Source organism: Eurypyga helias, unplaced genomic scaffold (assembly GCF_000690775.1).
Source record: "Eurypyga helias isolate BGI_N326 unplaced genomic scaffold, ASM69077v1 scaffold9023, whole genome shotgun sequence".
NCBI lineage: Eukaryota > Metazoa > Chordata > Aves > Eurypygiformes > Eurypygidae > Eurypyga > Eurypyga helias.
In genome coordinates, this window is record NW_010239177.1 from 7,718 (window position 1) to 30,166 (window position 22,449).

The 22,449-nt window shown below is 38.6% G+C and overlaps 1 protein-coding gene across 1 annotated transcript; it reads right to left on the minus strand.

Annotated features, from left to right (window-relative positions):
* Window positions 1-380: 380 nt before the first annotated feature.
* On the minus strand, window positions 381-21,366 carry LOC104506922. Its single transcript, XM_010148051.1, has 7 exons — window positions 21,312-21,366; window positions 18,771-18,903; window positions 13,276-13,323; window positions 9,902-10,036; window positions 4,613-4,641; window positions 3,145-3,171; window positions 381-977 (listed from the first exon to the last, which is right to left on the minus strand). The coding sequence occupies exons 1-7, from the start codon at window positions 21,364-21,366 to the stop codon at window positions 721-723; spliced, it is 684 nt and encodes a 227-aa protein (XP_010146353.1). The 3' UTR covers window positions 381-720.
* Window positions 21,367-22,449: the final 1,083 nt, after the last annotated feature.

Genomic DNA, 22,449 nt, shown 5'->3' on the forward strand with positions numbered 1-22,449 from the left:
CCCGTGCTCCTCCATCCCTTCCCACTTAACAGTTGGGTGCGTTACAATTACAGAATGACATGCAATCTCAGGCTTAGAAATTAAGCAGGGCTTTTTTTTTCTTCCTAAATAATAATCACTAAGCAGAATTTTTTTTAAACACACAAAGTCCCTTTCTCCCCTAAATATTTTGCGCGGCAGAATTAGAACTAAACAATGTCATGAAGAACTACAAAACTGAAAGGACTGAAATCAAAACTCTTTTTGTGAAAAATAATGTTACAACATTACGGGGGTTTAAATCTTAAAAACGAAGGAGAAAACAAAGATTACAACTAACGCAGAAATGCCACTTAAAATTAATTTTATTTTTTAATCAATACAGTGAAGCATCAGCATCTAAAGTATATTCCAACACTCAGTTGCATTCTTTGCATCTCAGTGTAAAGATATGCTTTACACTTGATACAGTGTTAGAGATACATTCGAAATAAGGAACACAAACAATTAATAAAAGGAATCATGCTGATGTACATGCAGAAAAAAGATGTGCTTAAGAGTTACTAAACATTGAAAAAGGAATGACAACATTGACAGCACATTAAAAGAAAGGGAAATGACATACAGGAGAGAAGCTACAAAAAACTAAATTGGCTGACAGAAGTAAACATTTCTAGAAGAAAATACTAGAAGTAATGTGTTGACCTGGTAAGAAATATTTTTGGGAGAGAGAAGCAGGGATTAATAACAGATCTGGAAGTACTGACTTGGGGACTTCATGGGGCTTATAAAACTAGGAGATCTGGGATATGCCATGAAGGTCTGACTAGGACTTTTGGGAACTGGCAAGGCCAAAGTGGGTGTCCTGTGAACTTCTGGTGAAGTTTGTCCAGATTCAGAACGTGCTGGCTCTTGCTGCTCCATCGGCAGATCAAGGGGTTCAGCCTTGTTCTCATGCGAATCAAGCAGTTTTGGAGTCAGTGACATCTGTAGAGTTACTAGACAGAATAATCGTGGGCACAGAGGAAATGGAAGGGCAAAAGTAACAAAATCATGTAAATAAAAAAAATGTATACAATTTAGGTCTGTTAAAATTATGCTATGAATTGTTAAGTATCATTATAACTATACCATTACTTTTTAAATTTGAAAACTAAGGCTTTATTTTAATTGGAAATATGCATACACTACAAATTCTGACTAAATTAATAAAAATTATTGTTTGAACAAATAGACATCATAGCTATGCTGCATTACCTAAATATCTGTGTATTTTTGCCTTTAGACTAACTCATTTGGGAAAGAGATCCACTTCATCTGTCACAGTAAAGTTACAGCTAGGGCTCTCTAAAATCCCTTCATTTACAGAATTCATACATATAATGAAAACAACAGAAAATGGAACGCTAAAAAGAAGCAATAATAATGGTGAAACAATGGTGACAGATGGTTGGAGTTTAAGACGCCTGTTAAAATGCCAGAATACTGGAATTGTTGTTAAAAACCTACTCCAAAAGATCTGTACTGGCAAATAAACTATAGAGGGCAGAGCATTAAATAGCAGAGCATTACAGCACTATTTGTATGCGCATGCAGCAGCTACTTAAAGAGCTTGGAACACATGCCAATACTACTGATACTGGTGCACTGGAATTCAATAGATTTTCAGCATTGACAGCCCATGACTGTGCTTATCAAAGGCTGGGAATGAATGGAAGTTTAAGTTATTGAACTGCTTTTCTCACCTGAAGCTTATAGGACTCATAAAACTTGCTTTTAGCCATCTACATTAGAAATTCTATCTGACCAAGTCACTCAAAACTCCTTTGAGAGTAAATAGGGAGAAACACGTGCTTTTGGACATATTAACCATATTTTAAAGCAGATGTCCAAAAGCACGTACAGTAAATTCTATGAAGTATATTATACCAAGTATATAAATTATGCCTTCAACATGCCCCTCTCTCTATGAACTATAAAGAGGAACTTAGGCTGACTAGGACAGGCGTAGAAATACATACTGTGTATTTCTTTCTAACTTTGGGTAATATGAATTCTACCTGTACTCAATTTGTTACTAGTCCAAATGTATTCCCTACCTAATCAATCAACACCCCTTTCTTTGTACTTTTCTTAATTAAGTTTTTAAGACAGGCAAGTTCTAAATGTGAAGATATAGATGTAAAGACAGACAATCATCAAACTACAAAGACAGACCAATGGTGAAACTTTCAGACAAATGTATCTTTTACATCTGCAATTTTGTAAATTTGAAATTGTTGTTGAAATAACTGTAAAAATTAACAGTTACTGAAGTGAGAAGGCAGGCGAATGCCAGTAGGATCTGCAAAGGAGACCACTACTGATTGCAGGCACAAAACTGTACAAAGAATACACAGAGGTAGAGACTGTCTAGAGGAATTTGCTTTGAGAACAAACATTCTTTGCTTTGTGACATTTTAGATTCACCACAAAGCTGAAAGATGCTGATTAGTAGGAAAATTGTTAGGATTAGCTCTCTCAAAAAGCAAGATAAACCTGTGATTATATCACAGCCAAACATGCATCAAAAATGTGGATATTGACGCTACAGTTCAGCTAAAGCTATAGAAAACAATATGGTATGTTTACCAAATGTAACTCTGCTTTATGACATTGAGCAACAAAACACTGAGAAATTAGTTGGAGGCCTAGATCTGTTTATTCAACATTCAGAAAAATCTACAGTCTACTCGGTAAGAAGCAGCAAGGGAAAAACCAAGGCTTCTATAATCACGTTAGGTTAACAGCGAAACAGCCAAGAAAGGGGCAAATTCTACATGAATTTCAGCAAAAGTGCAGAACACCATTTCAAACACAGTGAACATCCGCGTGGGGCCATATAGCTCTCTCAACATTTTTTTTTTCTAATTCAAATTCTTCTGAAAAATTCCAGGGGAATCTAAATTATAACCCATTATTCTTATTAAAGTGCACCAGAGGGTTATAATTCAGCAGACTGTATAATAGATGGCATAATACTTTTGTTTCATTCAAAAGAACTAGAAAAGTTTTAACATTGCAAAATGCACGCAAGTTTGGAAATAGCTGTTTAACACCTTGAGCTTTTATCCCACCAGTACCATTTTGCTTCGAGAGCTATGAGGTTTTGGAAGTGAAGCCTACCTTTGCAGTGCGTCACACGGCGCTTCCCTTGTGATTACAGAGACAGAGACAGAAGGGCTAGATAAAGATGTGTTTGAATACAATAAACTCACTAAATACCTGCTCTATCTGCTGTCCAGGTGTATTCTACTGGAGGCTAATGGGGTACTTGACAACACAGAACCATACTCCCTGCCATACGATGGGCAGTTACAGTCAAAACCCTTCTCCTCCAGCTCGGGGCTCTGTTTAGTTCTCTCATTAAAATCCTAGCTTATGCTCCATTATGTCACTCTATGCTTAAGGTAAGTGACATACCATGTATAACTTTCTTGGGAAAAAGAAAATCATTAATTTCAGTAGGAATTTTGTCCAGGTGAGAAAGGCCAAAGTAGTGTCACATCTGTTAAATTACTGATCTTTATCTTCAGGGAATGTGTCAGAAGAAACATTATTCCAAATACTTTTGCTTACATGGTACAAGGGAAGGAGGCATCCTGCACATCAAAGTATATTCTGTGTGAATCAGAAGTTTTCTTTTTCTAAACCAGCAATTTTCACAAAAGGGACATAAACTGTGACTATTGTCACAAAATACTCAAGCACTTAGGTAGCTTTATACTTCAGAGTTCACAATCCATTACACTAAAGCCTGAAGCATGGCCTAAGAGCTTGGGTGGATGGAGATCACCCCCCCCAGTAAACAAAAGATATTCTGCCTTTTCAGCTCACTGTGTGGTTACTGTTACAGAACTATACACAGAAAGAATATGATACATCTGATAAATTGACAGGTTTTTCCCCTTTCTTATTTTATTAAAAGAAAGCTTTTAATTGTCCTTGTTTTTTCAGAACAAAAGTACTGTTATATATACTACTCCACTTTGTATTTTTACTGAGATCATTCAGAAGTTTGTAACAGTGTAGCATCAAGGACGAATTCTGCTTTCACTTACACCTAGTATTTCACTTTCAGAAGTAAGAAAAAAATAAAGTGATTTTTTAATTCAAGATAGACTTCCAAAACAGTAGTAACAAGACACCTGTTTTATTTGTAACCTGACAAATTGTATTACACGGCATTAGGACAGATGTGACATTCTTTAACAGTAGCTGAGGGCTCCCTTTTATGACTAAATTAACACGACAGCATCACAGCTGGAACTCGGCATATGCTTTAATTAACAAAACCTTAATACCGCTTTGAAAGGGAAAACATATTTGGGGTAAGAAGACACAGCCCTTTTCTTTGTCTTCTTACAAAGAATCCAAACTCTAAGATAAACTTATTGGGCCAAGAAAAACTAGGGAAACTGTCCAACGTTTTAATAAAACATATATCCTCAGTAGCCTGTAAGTATCATGTTTATCTTCCCAATACCAGTTCCTATCCTAGGCAGGCATACATGGGAGGAGGGAGGGAGGGCGGGAAAGGGGAAACAACTTATATATCACAGTTGTTATCTGCTTAAAAATCTTGAGTTCCTACCTGCACTGAACATCGGTTCCTTGGGTTTGCTGTGGAAAGAATGAAAAAATTTCTGTTTTAAAAGGCATGCCCATAAAGTCTGCACATATAAAGTTATCAATGTAATATAAAGTTAAAAATATGGAGGATATACAGTATTTTTGTGTGTGTACATATAAATAAAAATACTTTTTCAATTCAATTATTTACAAGGCAAATCCCTAGGCAGACACGATTAAAGCCAGCATACATTGTTACAGGTGTTAAAACTTTTACGTTCAATTCTCCTTACGTTCTCAAAACTACACATTTCCCTCTACTAACCATGAGACCTTCTTCCCTTGCAGTTAGTCCAGTTACGGAAGGACGCAAACCGCCCATGGGTAGCTGCATCAGTTTTGGTTTCCAGGCAGTGAGATCTGTTACTCCAAAGCTGTTGACAACCCCAAGAAAAAGCTAGGAATATATCCTTAACTACAAATTCTCTGCGTATGTGGGGCATGGGAGGGCTACTGTATCAGTGCATGTGAGGGTGTTCACTTACTTCGTGGCTTTGCTCTCTCTGGATTTAAGGAGCAAACCATACTTTGAATCCTGATTTTCCAAAGGGTTGACATAAAACATGGAAATGCCCGATTGTTCCTTGGTGAATGACAGTATCTGGTAAAAACCAGAAAGCACATATCCATCATGATTAAAAGGTTTTCTCTTTCTCACTGAACTGCTGCCTGGAAGACAACCTGAAATGCTTTGTCTTTTTTTTTCTTGAGAAAACACTTGGCAAAACTCAAGGGGAAAATACATGAAGTGTGTGGAGAAGGAAGAGGCAGAAAAGCTGAGGAGCTCTCTGGACAGTACTACCCTGGCCAGAAAGAAGCAATCTTTTTCAATAAATAACAGTCATTTATTTTCTTTGTCCTTCTCCCCGGTATTAGTAGACCTGAGGGTATTGTTTCTGATTAAGCATCAAAGGGACACATAGTTGTATTATGCCGTTATTTTGCCTCCCAGTTCCATTCTCTTTCTATCCAGTGTAACTTTTGAAATATTAGATAACTGTTGTCTGTTCTTAGGGTGATCCCAGAAGTATCCTATCATTTCCATGGTGAAATGCTGAAGCATGAACTATCCCTAGAGCTGTGATGCCATCTCCACATCTATTCCTAGACTGCATAGGCAGATTAAGAGAAACCAAACGAAACTGGGTTGGATTTTTGCACATAATTTTTCTATGCATAAAAGATTCTCTCTTGCTCTACAAAAGAAGTTGGCAAACAATTTTAGTGTTTTTCCTTCTGCCTTGATTTGACAGTTATATTAAGAAAAATGCATTTAGGTAATGATAAAAACAAAACAAAAAAGAATTCTACTGATCCTACCCATTGATTTAGCAACTTTTCATAGTATCAGCCTTGGTATTAATCATGCATCAAAATTTACGCTTCAAGCTGGGCTTACACAGCCAATCTCACTTATATAAATAGCATGATGGGTTGCTAACACCAAAATTAACATTTTCTTTTATGAATGAAGATATTTTTAGAAAATAAGAACCTTATGGGATGGAGTACTAGTCAGAAATGCTGCCATATTAGAGACAAAAGAGGTTCTAGTTCTGAACAGACCATGCTGACTTATTCAAGCTAATGTGAAAGGGTGATTCATGACAGTAATAAAGCAAATCATGTGTACTTTCTAATTACACAAACCCTAACCACACACAGAGCTCAGAGCTCTGACTACCCTTTTTTATTTCTGTGAACTTGAGTCACTTCCTAAGTATCTAACCCTTTGGAAGACTCACCTCTGGACTCTTAGCCATAGGGTGTTGGGACACCCCACGGCAGCACAGGAGATTATGGTCTTCTCCCTATGCTTAAAGCTTCTTAAAATAGCTTTCTATAGAATCATGGTTTTGCGTAACAGCCTACAACTCTTTGTACTTTGAAAAACAGTAATTTCACAGCTGCCTTGTTACACTCCTGGCATGCAATCTGCTTTAAGCTTCATCTACAGACCAGCCATAGATTCAGAGTACCTCAAGTTGGAAGGGACCCATAAGGATCAACGATGCAAATCATAAGGCTGTGAGTAGAGGGTTAAGTGACACCCTCTTCCTCACTCCTTCACACATACAGTTAGTTTTAGGAGGGCAGCCTTAAGCCTCAGCGTACAGAATCATGCTCATTTGTCTTCTAGTACCATGACTCTTGCTTTATATTTTGCCCAGCTTCAACAGGAAGCAGGAGGCAAGTCCTTAGCCAGCCACTTCCACAGGATAAGACACTCTTCAAGGAGGTGAGAGGTGTGGTGCTGAACACCCTCAGGCTGCATGTGACAGGAATCAGAGAGAACTCTAACCATACAGTGATTGTTCTCATAGTGACACCAACATCACTAGCTCCAGCTCGGGCAATCTAACACGCACTCTCGAGTCGTTCCTTGGGATGCTTGCACTTTATTTAGGCACTGAATCACTTGTGTGCTGGATGTCCTCCCTGAGCCCAAAGTAAGGGATTTCTGATTGATGCTGTTGCTCAACCCTTTGGGGCTTAACAAGTGCAGAATGACACAACCATTGGTTTTCTGTTCAAACAATGTGAAAAAAAAAAAAATGCATCTCAAGGAGGGTGATCAACTTTACAGCAGAATCAAAACAATTTGGCAGATAACCATTCATTATGTCACAATGTTTTTACTTCCCAGCTGTTTTGGAATCCATTTTTCAGGTGTACAGTACCTCTGCTTAGCTGCTAGAAGTTGTATCTTTCCTTAATTTAAATGAACAACCACCTAATTAATCATCTCACCTTATTTCTTTAGTAGTTTTAATACAAAACTGATTTCAGATAAATATCACCTTATGCAAGTAGCAGGAACTCAGGGTTATCTTAAAAAAACCCAGATTTTGCAAGGCACTGTTTTTAGGTTTTGAAAAGTTTTATCTTCCACTGCACAACATCTGCAGAATCCACCTTCTGGGGACTTGAAAATTTTTGTTTTAAAAAAAATTATAATACAGAAAGGACACTGCAGGATCATTTATATGTTTGTTGAACTTTTTTGAAAATCTACAGTTAACTGGAAAAGTAATGACATTTCACCATTGGTAGCTGTACTTCCTCATCACATTCCAGAAAGAAAAGTCTTCCCACCTAATTATAGAACTATAAACTTTTTTAACAAAAAGTTTCTAAGAAATTTGTTTTGTTTCTATAAGGTGGGTTTTTTTTTAATTTATGAGGTCACAACGTAACGGCTTTTGCTACAGTTTGGTACCTGCCACAGAGCAGGATGTTACACATATAGGCAAAATAAAAAGCAAAAAGTCAGCTTCAAGAAAAATCCAACAGCTTCAAGAAATCAACACAGAAACCAGCAGTTGCTTCTGAATGAATTCACAAGACAACACAGCTGTATGACGTTGTGCACTACTGCAACACCTCACAGAACTTCCAACGTAAACTAAGCGCAAGCTTTTATCTTCTCAGCAGTCCCTTCACTGGCCATTAATTTTTTGCTTTGTTTTGCCTTTCAAAACTTTCAGGCTCACTTGCCCCTACGAGTGCTGATAAGTGGTTTTCTGCTTCAGCAGTATTCTATCAGATGTACTAAGTATACATTCTGATTTAGAAGGGTCTGAGATGCTTAGTAACAATTTTGTCCAAGTCTGCATACGCAGAAAGAGACAAGGCTTCTAAGTAATCAAATAAAAGATTGATCTTCCTCTCAAAATTTGTATTTTTTAGTGATTACTTGGAGTTAATTGCTATAGTAATTTTTTTTTAATTCAGCGCCATTACAGGATTCTCATCTCTTCCAAATACATTCCCCAATGGCTATCTGTTGTTTATAATTATTTAACAAAAAAAGAAGGGGGGGGGGGGGGGGTGTGTGTGGAAATCACATGCTGAGATAAAGTCAGATTTCCAGAAGTGCCAGAACATCCAGTCTTGCCAAATTCTGTCAGCTTATAAAAACGTCATTCACGTGCACCTATGCACAATGCCAAGATTTTACACCAGCTTAATTTTTAGTTTGTGTAAATATTGTAACTATACCTTCCTTGGTTACAATTTTATAACCTTTTCCCTGATGGTATTCTTGCTTTTTTCATTATTCCCATAATTTTCTAAGGCTCTCACAAGTTTCAGAAACTTTGCACACTTGCTGTCTTGCTTCATGGCTGAAAATATAAGCCAGGAAACAAACTTAGTTTTGTCACATATATTCAGGCTGTCCATTAGTACACAGCCACCTCAGGACTCCTTACAGCAAGCAAAGATGTGGGAGGAATGAGAAGGAAGTGATGTTTTGTGCCACACCATTGGCTCATGAGCATCCCAGTGACTCCTGACAGCAGTGATGCCCAATCAGAGCAGGTAAATTAGGTTATTATGTGAACTTTGTTAGCATCCTGTTTCTATGGTCACATCATCTGTGAGTTAAACAATACCATCAACACCACTTTTTGGTGGTGGGAAACTGGAATAGGACAGGTGAAAGGAAATGGCCAAGACTAAAATCTGTCTAGGAAATATGGGAAAGAACCAGTTGAGCAATACAATGACTTTGCCACAAGCATCAGCTATTTATTCACGACCATCCCGAGTCTGAAACCCTTAGACAAGACATTCTCCTTTCCGTGTACTATCAGCAGTACAGAGAAGCATCATCAGAGATATATAGAGACAGGCATTCCACTTCTTTGGATAACACTTGCATGTAAGCCTCTCCCCCCACTTCTCATTAACCTGACCCTTGGACAGAGGCAGTCACTGCTCAGAGACTGGCTGGGCATCAGCCTACTTGTGGGAGGTGGTGAGTGATTGCCTTTCCATTGCTTGGTTTGCTTTTTCTTCCCCTTTCTTTCATTTATTAAACTGCCATTGTCTTGACCTATGAGTTTTCTCACTTTTGCTCTCCCTTGTCTCGTCCCCCATCCTGCTGGGGCAGAAGGAGTGAGTGGCTGTGTGGTGCTTAGCTGTCACCTGGAGTCAATGCACCACATCCAAGAACCTGAAGACCAAGGGAAACCACTAAGATAATAGAAAAGGTATTTTCCAGGCAACTGGAAGTTCTCACATTGTTTATTGTTTGGAAAGAAGGCAAATAAATTTCATCTATATTTGAGAACCTGTTTTATTTGAAGTGTTTTAAAACACATTTTTGTCCAATTGTTGGAGCTTAAAAAAAAAAAAAGCAGCTCCCAATATTTGCTAAACAAGAGAAACTGATTTCACTAAAAAAACTAATTTCATTCTCAGGGCAACAGGCAGAGAAAGGAGATAGATATTTAGATAATGTTACCTTTCACTGTTCTTTTTACCACTGGATGAACTGCTGGTGGATCCAGTGCGGTTGCGACTCCCTTTGGAATCTCCATAGCTTTCCCTCCGAACGCCTGGGGACACACGCTCAGCTGAACTGGTTCTCTTAACGGTGCTAATAGAAAAAGGAGTAAGTTTTACAGTGGCACTTGTAAAAGCCAAATATTTTTCAGCAACATATCAAGTAGAATGCTGGCCCTAAACATACCTACAACTTTGCTTTTAAGTGTAACTGGATTTGTTCAAGAGCCTACGTATGAGTTTTGCTGAGTATCTGGTGCAACGGAGACAAACATACTGCTTTTTCCTTCGTCATAAAATAGAAGATGGGCTAAACCAGTATCACAGATTAACCTGCAACATCTATTTTCCAGGTCACATTCCAAATCTCTGACTACACTCCACACTTCTGGATTCTCTTAGTAAATGAAAGATTTAAAGAGAAAGCGCATTACCTGACACCTCCAGCCAGACTACAGGGAATGCCAAAAGCAGGTCAAAATTTGAGCACCAGCAAGCAAACTTTGTGTCTTCATTTAGTATCACTTATTCTGTGGTTCAGTGCTGGTTTAACATACCCCAAAGTGTAATTAACGGTAAGCAAGCCTGCATTTTTTTCATTATCTTGTCAAAAATGTATGCTTCCTACTTATGTGTATGAATAGATTAGATTCCCCACGTCTCCTGACAAGGGGTTTCTCAAAGGCTTAAAGCTTGCCTTACTCTCTCACTTCTTCTACCGCCCTTCCTGCCAAGGTAGCTATCGGGGACTTCTTGGATGACTTTATGACACCCCTTAGTCACCCAGCTCTCTCTGATGGAAAACCATGAGCCAAAACACAAGCCGGATTACTTAGTAAATTAAGAGAAGCCCCTCAGAGCTGACACCTAATAGGAGACAAGTTATTGTGGTTATTCGTCAGTCCAAAGCGCTTCTCCCTAAAGCAGTGCTTCCTAGCAGGAGAGGGAGCAGCTATAGGTAAGGCCCCAAGCTGGGCGATGCTTTCCACCTTGCTGCACTCCCTGCGCAGCAGAGAGGTGCAGGCAGGGTTACCTGGACCGAGGCAGGAATTGCCCGCAGGGCAGGAGCTGAACGTGTCAGGGTCTCAGCTCCCCCCACCCCAGTCCTGTGCTGTTTTCTCCTCTCCAAGGAGCAGAACGGAAACGTCCCCATTACCCATAACATCTCCATAACTAAATGACCGTGTTCAGTGGCTCTCTCACCCCAGAAAACATGGATGCCAATGACTGCTTTCAAGCTCACGCCCCTCTACCCAAAATCCCAACCACAAGCTCCCTCTCTCTGTGAAAACCTCTGTTCTTTCTGTTCTTGCTCCTTCAAGGCCCAGCCGTCCCTTTCACCACCCCCAGCCAGCTCCCCCTTGAGCCCTGTGCATCCCCAGGGATGCTCTGCTTACCATAAAGCTCATCTCCAGCATCCTTAAGGACTACTCCAAACCTCTCCATCAGTCCCTAACAACTATCCCTACCCTGTTAGCTCAGAGAGCTCCTCAGGCTCTGCCCCACTTTATGTGGGGTAAGGGAGGCATTGGCTCTTCATAGCTAATGGGAATGAGACACACCTTTCTGTCTGGCCAAAAAATATTCAGCTTATCAACTGTATACCACCACTGATATGCCTTTTTTTTTTCTTTTTGCAAGAAAAAAAAAAAATTCCTGCTCCCTCATGTCTTTTTACCAGTGAGGAGGGGAATGTTTCAACACCTCAGCTGAGGGTCAGTTACAGAAACAACGGGAACAACTGCACCAGTGTCCTTCTGCAAAGCAACCACCCTTCTAAAAGGAAGGGACCCCCATCCAGGGGGAAGTCTGCTGAGCAGCTGCATCTCAGGTAGCTTGACAAAAAACTTGCAATGGTAGAACAGATGTTCAGTGCTGCATTTTTGTCTTAAAACCAAGCATGATTCAGGCGATTAAGCCGAAATGAAAAAAACAAACAAACTGGTTTTGTGGAGAGCACTATATAAGACAGCAAGCAGAATGTGAAGTTACAGGCAGGCACAGAAAAAAAGGCATTAATTGGAGAAAGGGGAAAGGCAGTCAAAAATTTAATTCTTCCTTCACTTCAGAAATGTGTCTCCTACATCAGCCTAACATTATCCAAGTTGTCTCAATGTCAAATGCAAAAAACCCACCTCCTTTAGTAAATTAAATAATATTGTGTTAACATTTAACTGTTCTCCCTGCATCTCATATCATCATCAGATGTAGTACTACTGCAGTTAAAAAACAAAGCCCTGATACTGAAAATGTTTACTCCATGTAAAACACCTTTATTAGCATAAGTCCTTCTGCTACTTTGTATACAATGCTTGAAAAAACATCCTTTCAATGTGATCCTGCAGGATCAAAACTGCAAAAGCTTGGCATCTTTTCCTGGTTAAGGAAAAGAAGAGGCACTATGAGCCTCCACTGAAAATAGATTAGGGAAATCACCAAGTTAGTCTAATGTTAGGTAAAAAAAAGTTTTCAACTAATTTCAATATCGCTTGGGGTTTTATTTTTACAGCTATCAACATTAAAAAGATGAACTGGTGGATAAAAAAAAAAAAGAATGGATGAGACTAAAGCTTAAAAGTGTAATGCTATCTTCATTCTGAATAATGAGGACTCATATCAGTATGAAAACTACTTTTACCACAGGAACAAAGTTCTTTTAAGCTCTTTTGGCTTATGTCCATTACTGCTTAAACTAATTAGCAATGCTATCTTTTGACAGATTTTATTTTAAACTTTCAACAATAACAAAAAAGGCCCAGTGAGAAGTATCAGCAGGTGCTTGGAAAAGATTATAACTCCCTTATATTAATTTTGGCACATACACGTTTTGGTAGCTATAGTGTTAAAACAGCAGTGATTCTATCCGTGGCTACTGTAGATAGACTGTCACATGAGGAGGAATTTAAAATGATAGAAAATGTTCATTTAACTTACAGATTTGTAAGAGCATAACTGGATCCCAGAATTTGGCTCCCACATGAGTGATATGAAAGGAGAGCGTTTTCAGTTATTTAAAAAGATGAACAAGTTAAAGATTGTTACCTACTGTTAAGAAAGCAATGGTGTCTAATGAAACACCCCTATAGTAAAAATTATGTTAGCATGAGATAATGCGGATACCGTAACTGAAATTATTATCATCTAAGGTTTGCAATGCATTTATCAATGATGAGAAAGTTTTAAACATGTACTTCTGAAAATGTTAAAAATGGGAATAAGAATTGCAGTTCTGCCATGTTAATGCTTGCAAAACAGCCACTTTACGTGTTGAACCAAAATGGAAAGGAAAAACAACCGAGCTTGAACACTACAAAGCTATTAAGGATCCCTCACCTTAGAGCAGGCTTTTTCAGTTTGCATGCATTGAGAAGATTCACAGACCTGCTTAATCCAGTTTGAGAGGTGCGTAAACAAAGCAGAATAAAAAGTGAATGCAACAATAAAATGTGGAAACAAGACATATAAAACAAATTTACATTAAAAGACATAATTGCATGCTTTCGAGATATGAAGTCACGTGCAAGAGTAAACACCACAGTGCTTATTCACTCAGTCAGATGTTTGATCATTTCAAACCATACATTTAACAACACCAATGTATCTTTGAATGACAAAAATCTCAGCAATGCTCCAATACACTGACCATTTCCAAAGCGACTCGGAAAAAACAGAAAGAAAATCAAAGAGGCTATCTGAAGCAACAAGACAGATGATCCAGCTAGAAGACAAAGACTATTAAAAAGGCAACAACAAAGACAAGAAAATAAATCCTCATATTATATCTCACACATAGAGCACTGCATAGCATGAACGTTTCAGACGGTTGCATTACTGAACTGTGGGAAACCAATCTGGCCCAAAATAAAAATATAAATACACTTGATTATCAAATTTGGGGGGAAAAAATAAAAGCTTAATAACAAAAAATACAAAATAGCACCCGATGCTCTTAGACAGAAACTGATCATATTAATAGTATTTTGAAACTTCTCTAGCACTCTGTCTGACCCTCATTTAAATCAATTAGAATAAATTCAAGGATAACACAAGATTTTAATTTCATTATGCCTTTGAGCAAAACGCACTAATAACTTTAACTGTTAGAGACAGAGTGAAGTGGCATAAGAATTTCGCCACTGGAAGTTCAGTGGGGAGGGATTTCTTTTTTAGTTTATATCCGGTTTGTTTTAGAACATTTCCTTTGAGAACCAAATGGAAAGCAGGGGCCTTAACTGAAGGTTCGATACAGTTCGTGGGTGCCAGTTACAAACCCTCGCTGCCCCCAGAACAGAACGCGGAACATTAATTCCAGGCGACTGAACAATTTCCTAGGGGCCATGTGTTTAGGGTGTAGAACAGGAATTTATCATATTAAAGTGTTTTATTCTCCCTGCAAACAAAGCTCTTTATGTTTTCTTTGTTCCAGCGTCTTCCTTTTGATCTCCATTGTCAGAGTTCTGCACCATTGTAATACTTTACAATCTGCTGGGGGAGAAAGAATGACTGATTGTCTCCTTTTGAAAGGCAAAGTACGCGGTAGCCTGCAGCCGGCAGCAGCATCCCTACTGGGAAAGGTACTGTCTGCATTCCCCTCGTTACTTTTCTTCTCCCTCCTTTTTCCCCCTCAACTCTTGGAAACAAAGCCATCCTAGATGAGTCACAAAACCCCAGATTTTAATAGGGAACACGAAACATTACTACTGTGCGCTGGCCAGATTCCAAAGAGAGATTTAGTGTTAAACAGAGAACTTGAAGCCACATTCCATTTGAAAGGAAGAGTGCAAGGGAAGGGAAAGTTCCCATCACACTACACTAAACTCATCTTATTCTGGATGAAAGTTTCAAACAATTATTCTATACACAAAGTTCAGGACAAAAATATGGCAGTGTTCAACAAGCTGGTATTTAAAATAGCTTCTACACTTCTACAGTGTAAAAGTAGTAAATACATTATTTTTTCAATCAAATCCTCTGAGCAAAGGCTGCTTGAGAAGATGACTTTAAAGCACTTTACAGAGGCAGGCAAGTCTTAATTATCTGTGTCAGGCGACCACCCGGCACATCCCAAAATCACTTCAGCTCTGCATCAGCCGGCTTGCAGCTGGCACCGCTGGGCTGTGTTCATGTGGCCCCTCACCGCCTCAGCGCAGCAGCACCTCTTGGTGCTGGACCACAATTTTTGGTCTTGGGATCACTCGGCTTTCCACCTTGCATTGCGTTATTACCTTCTACTTTTACAGTCCGACTGACTTATGTTTGGTATTTGTGCTTTTGCCACGTTCAGGTTATTTCATTCCTTCCTTAATTTGGATAATTGGGTGTTGCCTATACGAGATCTGAATGCTGAACGGGGGTTTGGTGCCCTCAATTCTAAATGAAGTCAGAGTCAGTTGAGGTTACTCAACACTTTGCAAGATCTGGATCTAATTATCACATTAGGCCCTATAACAACCTACTGATATCCAGAGATACACGTTTTATGTATGGAAAACCAATATGCATAGAGGTTAAATGATTTGCATAAGGTCATGGAGGGAATATGTGGCAGAACTCAAATAAAAGCCTGCTAGCTCCACCCTTTCAGCCTCGAGCCTTTTTTTATTACCTCCGGTTTTATATTCCTGCCAGAAGAAGTCATTTCCATTTCAAATATGAAATGGGAAATCAGAAAATGCAGTGAACTCTGAACCACATCTCCTTGGTAATGCAGCAAGGCAGATAAGCAGTATACCAACCTGTGGGTTAACCAACACATTTGAATACAGCTATTGTACAAAATGAGATTGTGTCTGCAGACATGACAGTAAGTATATCTGTTTCTAAGCAGTGGAATGTATGGATGGACACTTAGTCCCCACGGAGATTATTTGCATGTATTTACGTAAATACGCACGACATACTGTTTCAAAGGACAGACTGATGTCATTTGCATCGGGTGTCACACACCTGCTAACCTAAGTTGGAAAAGTAGCAGAGTGGAGTAATCAGAAGTTATTTATTTGTTATCCGCCTTTTCACAACTGTGTTCAGTGAAATACCTGGGAGAGACTCGATTAACCTGGATGTTTGTCTCTTTTGAAGTCATATGTAAGAAAACAATGCAAGATATTCCTTTTCTGGTATATTAATCATAGCAGATATTTGTAATTCACAATAGCAGACCAAAGGTTTAAAAGAAGCCCTATAATTCAGATTTTTTCAGTTCTGCACCTATTTTGTATAGAAAAAACATTAAGTAACCAAGCTAAAATTAACTCCTAATTCTACTTAGAGCTGCTCTGCCAAATTGCCATAATTTGGACGAAAGAATACCAATGAAAAGGTATTACAAAGGCATGACAAAAATCAGAATTAAAAAAAAAAGATAAAAAATTACACACATCTGTAGTCTGTTCAACACTGAGTGAAGGTTCTTGACACAAATAAACAAATCCTATCCCTTAAAATAAGCTATTTGATCTTGCTGCGATATTTCCATTAATGTTTTATGCACATACATATACAGTTCCTGAATGTAAGAGGGTCCATTATAAATATCAAATATGAATGAATTCATATTAATGAGTTCATAATTAATTTATCTACTTGACTATTTGCACGCAAGCTTTTTGGAACACTTAATAAATCATTCTTAAATATTGAATATTCGGAGCATGATCTACTACAAAAACTAAAATCTCAATAGTTATGTTAAGATTCATTATCAAAAGTAGAGGCTAATTTACAAAATAAAGTTTTGTACAGTAATTCATTGGCAAGGTCCTTACCATTCCACACTTTTCATGTTGAAGTAGGTTTATAGGCAAGGCATAGAAATATAATTTTGTATAATTCAATCAAAAATAAAAATTGCATATTATATACAATCAATACAGAATTTTAGCATATTTGAAGGGAACAGAAATCCCACAGCACCTGGACTTATAGCTTGTTTTGTGTCCTGTTTTTTCAGGACACAGAATAACCCTGGTCTCCTAGAGCACTCTTAATAAGTGTCCATCTATTTCAGCAAAACCGCCATTTGTATTTTTTCTTTTCCAAAACTGAATATGCATTTTCATACTGCTTATTGAAAGCACTTTCAGTCTCTCCTGCTCAGCAAAGAGAAAGGACAAAGCATGACAGGACATCAAATCCTTATCCTGTGGAAGACCTTCTCCTACAGAAATCGAAACAGTCCAAAAATGTTCCCTAAGGTCTTTCCCTCTGGCACTCAGAGTATCCAGACTGCAGATGGGTCAGGTGAAAGGGCTGCAGGGTGTCACACATCTACAGGGATCCTGGGCTAGGATAATGCCTAGAGAGCACAGGCAGTACCTGACGGACTGCCTGAATTACACACCAAGGACACTCAGAACAGAGAAAGCACAAGTACTATCCTGACCTGGAGTTTACCCACCCGACTCTGGGACATAAAGACCTACTCTGAACCTTAGAGATGGAGTGGCAGGAATCATATCCTCTGTACACAAGCAAAGTGTGCCAATGCTTGTGCTCTCTCATGTGTTTTACAATTATTACTTGAAACTTTATTGGTGAAAATAGATTTATGAGAATTATTAAGAAAAAATAATTTTCAAAGTACAAAATTTCTTTTAAAATTCAGCATATACAAAATAGCACTCTTTTTGAACACCAATACATTTTCTTTTTTAAAAGGCAGGTTCTTTCACCCATTTCAAAATTCTGATAACATAATTCTGACAGTGGAACAGTTTATACAGTATTTGCCTTCCTCATCTTAAGGGCTGATTCAGGCAAACCTGCCAAAACCTGCAGCTGCTGTGAGCTCCAGCCATCGAAGCTCACAGGCCTTCATTTGTGCGACACAAATACGGTATTTTCCAATTTTAGTTGTGCATGGCATAGCTTCTCTCTTCTCTACAATAACAAAACATGGAGTTTCCCAGAAAATCAGTCCCCTTCAGTACAGTAACAGAGGCATATCCTTAGTCACCATCTCTCCTTTAAGGAAGAGTTCTCCTTACAAAAGAGAGCTCAGATCTTAGCAGGTTAACGCTGTCATCTCCACAACCTGCCCTCCTCTGAGGTGACAGCATCATCACTACAAAAAGCTGAGGATGACACACAACAAGAGAAAGGTAAAAACCACAACCCCACACTATTATCTTTTACAGGCAAACCACAGAGCAGATTAGCACCACAGTAACTGTCACATGCAACTTGAACTGGCTGCACCCATCCATTTCATTCCTCAGAACCCAGATGTAGAAAACATAAGGCCCACTTCAAAACAACTACACACACAAAGCACACAGATAGAGCAGTAATTTTTAAAAGGACTTAAATACATGCTAATGGGAAGATATCTAAAGATGGATGTTTTAATTTTCATTAATGTGCTAGGCGTAGAATTTTCTTCCTCCCCGAGATGCTTCTTGCACATACAGTTTCTGTAATTTTTCGTGAGAGAAAACCACCAAAAGTAACTTACTGCTATGTAGTGGTAGCACAGTTTCTCTACAGACTATGTATTTTCTACTAGCTACTGAAAGAACTCTTGCACTGCTTTTCATGTCATGTTGTACATGTTTTCATGTCATACTCTCTATATGCTAGACTGCAGCAAGAAGAAAATAATACAAGCCAGTAGACCAAGCATCCTGCACTCTTTCAATATTCATGGTAATAATCTTAATTGTAATTAGACAAAATAAATTTAAAGCCTGTTAGAATGAAATCCATCTCTCCTTTCCAATCTAAATATTACTACTGCTTTGCAAGTAAAAAACCCTATGTATCTAGAAACTTAACAGAAGAGATAAGTTTTCCAGTTTGCAATTACAAGGTTTCTGACGGATGCATACCTTTTTGCTGCTGGTGCTGCAGTCTCCTTTCTGGTTCCTGATGGGGAAGGTAAAGAGCCACTTGGTTTCTTTGGTAACACAGTTCCATTATTAACAGTAGTCCTTAAAGGCAGGGTTTGTACCAGCGGTCTTGCTGTAAAACATGTAGAAGATGAAATCATTATTTCTTTTTTTTTTCCCCAGCAAACAACATTAGAATATTTTAAAATATATGTGTAGTATGCTATTTTTATTCAGCACTGCCAAATTCACCAGAGGTGAGGGATTTAACAAGGAGGACTTTTATTTTTTTTTGTTTATAATCATATCAAGCAAATCATCTGCCTATGGCTTAAGCATACAACTCTATAATCAGCCACACTATAATCCAGCTCAAGGAGGTTACTCCTAAGTGTAAAGGCAGTTGTTGCCACCCAAACCAATCCTGCTCTCAAGCGAGCATCTGTCTCTGGCCCACCTGGACAGCATTCAGGACTGCTAGAAATGAAGACAGGTTGCCATTCCAGAAACTCCTGCTCTTTATCCCTCAATGTTTTTGCAGGTTTTCCACAAGCAAACGATCTGATAAGACATCATTATTCACCCCCAGAATCCCTTATTTTAAAGAATGTGGGCTTATGTTTGACAAAAATGAATTTTAGCCTTTATTCAGAAGCAGCAATTGAAATCAGCAGAAGAGCAGACTTCATGAGCTGACGTTAGTTGCCTACGTTCTTCTGACCAGATGTTGGCTCAAAATCCATACACATGTCCTACCTGTAACCAGTACTAGAATAACGGAAAAGTTCCATTCAAGTACGTTAGAAATTATTTGACAAACCCAACAGTGGTTAAAGTGCAAGCAGTGTGTACAAACATGGGAACTACAGTGGAGCATGCCCTGAAACACAGACACAAACACACCAGTGCCCCCCCCCAGCAGGGAAGCAAGCCGTGTACATCACTTGAGACTGGACAACGCCGACAGTCCCTGGGTTCAAAGAAACAACACCCGAGAGAAGGCAGCACTCGCAAGTCACTCCAGAAACATTTAAAATTTCACTGAACTTGGGAGAGCACAGCAGAGAGAATACCTGCAAAACGTTCTTTGAAAAATGGCTGCAGAGGATAAGTGATCTTAAAAAAAACATTTCATATCTAAAAATTACCAATTGCCTACAGTCCTAGGCTGTAGGACGATAACATCTTACGATATCGCTGACAGCAAGCATTTATCGACTTGTTCACCTGAAGTTTTCGTACACTGAACAACGGAAGATAAATGTGAAAGCCTGTGCCTTAGGAAGATCAGATCAGCAAATACAGTCTACTCAGGAATGCAAGTTTCAACAGAAACTTGTCTTAAAACTTTATTAAAATATATTCTTGCTTGTCATGCAGTCATCATTTATTTGTTCAGAGGGGAGAAAGCCATAAGGAAATATGGAAGGAATGAGGCTTATTGGGTTTAGAAGACGCAAGACAACATGAAAAATACTCAAAGAAAAAAATTAAAGAGAGGAAAATCTTCCCCATGCTCACTGAGGCTCCCAGAGCGTGTAACTGCAAAAGACTGATGGGGCCAGACAGTACTGGTTTTACCATGGATAGGAAGAGCAAGGGCACTCTGATTTTATGGGAAGCTTTAAGGAAAGGCTGAAGATGACTGACATGAATTCATGGTGCCTTCCAGCCCTGGCTTCCATGATCTATTTTAACAATCTAATTCTGTCTTTAGAGCTTATCCAAAACACTTAAGACTTACTGCACTTGGCTTCTCACATTTGTGTTTATGATTTTTTTAATTAAGGAATCCAGATATCATGACCCTATTTACTTCTAAGGTATTCATTCTCCCAAGTTAAATTCCTTCTACAGTTCCTTGCTGGATGCTTTACTGCTTGTTTCCTGACTGAGTTCTGCAATGCTGTAATTAATCTGTATGTATAAAACTGATTATGCTGAGTATTACGGAAGCACAAATAGCTACAGTTGAGCTGCTGTAGGCTTGTTTACTGACAAGATTTCTGTAGCTCGCAAAACTTTAATGAGGCTTTGAGATCATGAATTAGAACAATTAAAGTTAAATAAACAAATTAATGAAATGTTTTCTTTCTTTACAGCTATATAAAAAATGCCTATTAAAAAGTAGCTGGAGTCCATTTACTATCCTACCCTTATGAAATCGAAACTAGCAGCCAGAGACAAACCCTGCAGCCATTCACAGAAGTTTTGCTTCAAATCCAGTGCCAATCCAGAACACACACTTCTGGAGATGGAGATTTAAAGATCTAGCCCCATGGTCAGCCAGTGCAGAAAGCAACATCACACAACACCTACACAGCACGCAGAAAAACTAAGCGTTATTCAATTAATCCACTATTTACTCTGAAGCTATTTAGTTCTGTTTACAACATCTATTTCACACCAGTGGTAACTGACACAACAGTCAAACAACCCCAAATACGTCATTCCTGTGAGAAGTCAGTAACTCAAGCACACCAGTATTATTGTTTTGTCAGTAACGTTTATTTTGGAAGTTCTGTTGCTTCAAGGTCTTACCTTTGGTAGCAGAACTGACATGTTTATCAGCCTCAGCAGCAGCTTTTTTAATCATACTCTGATCTATGGATTAATAGGGCTGTTAAGTTTACAAACAAACCAATATTGCAAAAGGAAAGAACAACAAACACAAGTAAAACAAAGGCAGGAAGCCATAGTGAACTCCACCAAGTAGTTCAATTAAATAAGGAAGGGGAAAAAAACCCAACCCCAAATAAAAACCCAAAACATCATTAGTGAAGGAGCTCCACAAATGGACAAATAAGCAGCTCGCTTTCAGTGATGTAAACTGCTTTTAAGCTGCCTACCTTACGTCTAGAAGAACACACACGAAGACCAAACCAAGCTCAAGCTTTTTTCTATCACAGCTTTGAAAGCCTGAAACTTGAAATCTTTAAACCAGTTTTAAATCTGAAGTACTCAGAAAATGTCATCTTCTGCCCATGAAGCTTCTTGTTACAGACCTTAAACAGTACACAGGGATTGTCTTTTCCACCTACCCCCAACACACACACACTTTTATTCCTGATCTACTCCATCTACAAATCAAACGGAAAAAGCAGCATACAATATGCTTCAAACCCAACTTGCATGAACAAGATTTTTGTGACACTCTGGGAGCTCAAATTCCACTTTTTACAATTCTGAATGTGGAATTAGTCACTAAATTATCAATGGAAAGAAAACAGATCGAGTCCCACGTAGCCTAAGTGGGAAAACACGAGAAGCCACCGCTCCAGTTTCACCCATGTCTATGCAAAACCCATCTCCTAACAGTCTCCATAATGTTATTCCAATACTGAAATTCCACTTAGTCTTATGCTAAGTATGTGTACACAATCTGGTATAAAGTAGCTGATGGCCTGTTTTTCCTGTAGTAGGCACGAGTGAAATGTATTGTATTTGACAAAGCAGCTGGAAGAAACAAACGATCAGGATACTTCAGCTTCTGTTTTATGTTGCAGAGTACGTTTAATAAGGCTGACCATACACTCATGATATAACTGATATATAGCAAAATCAAAAGTTCTTTACATAAATCATTACAGTAGCAAATTTCCAGCAATTAGTTGGATTTAGCTGGCAATTATCAGGACTCATTTCAGTAATTTGAATGGATAAGCAACTGGCTTTGTAG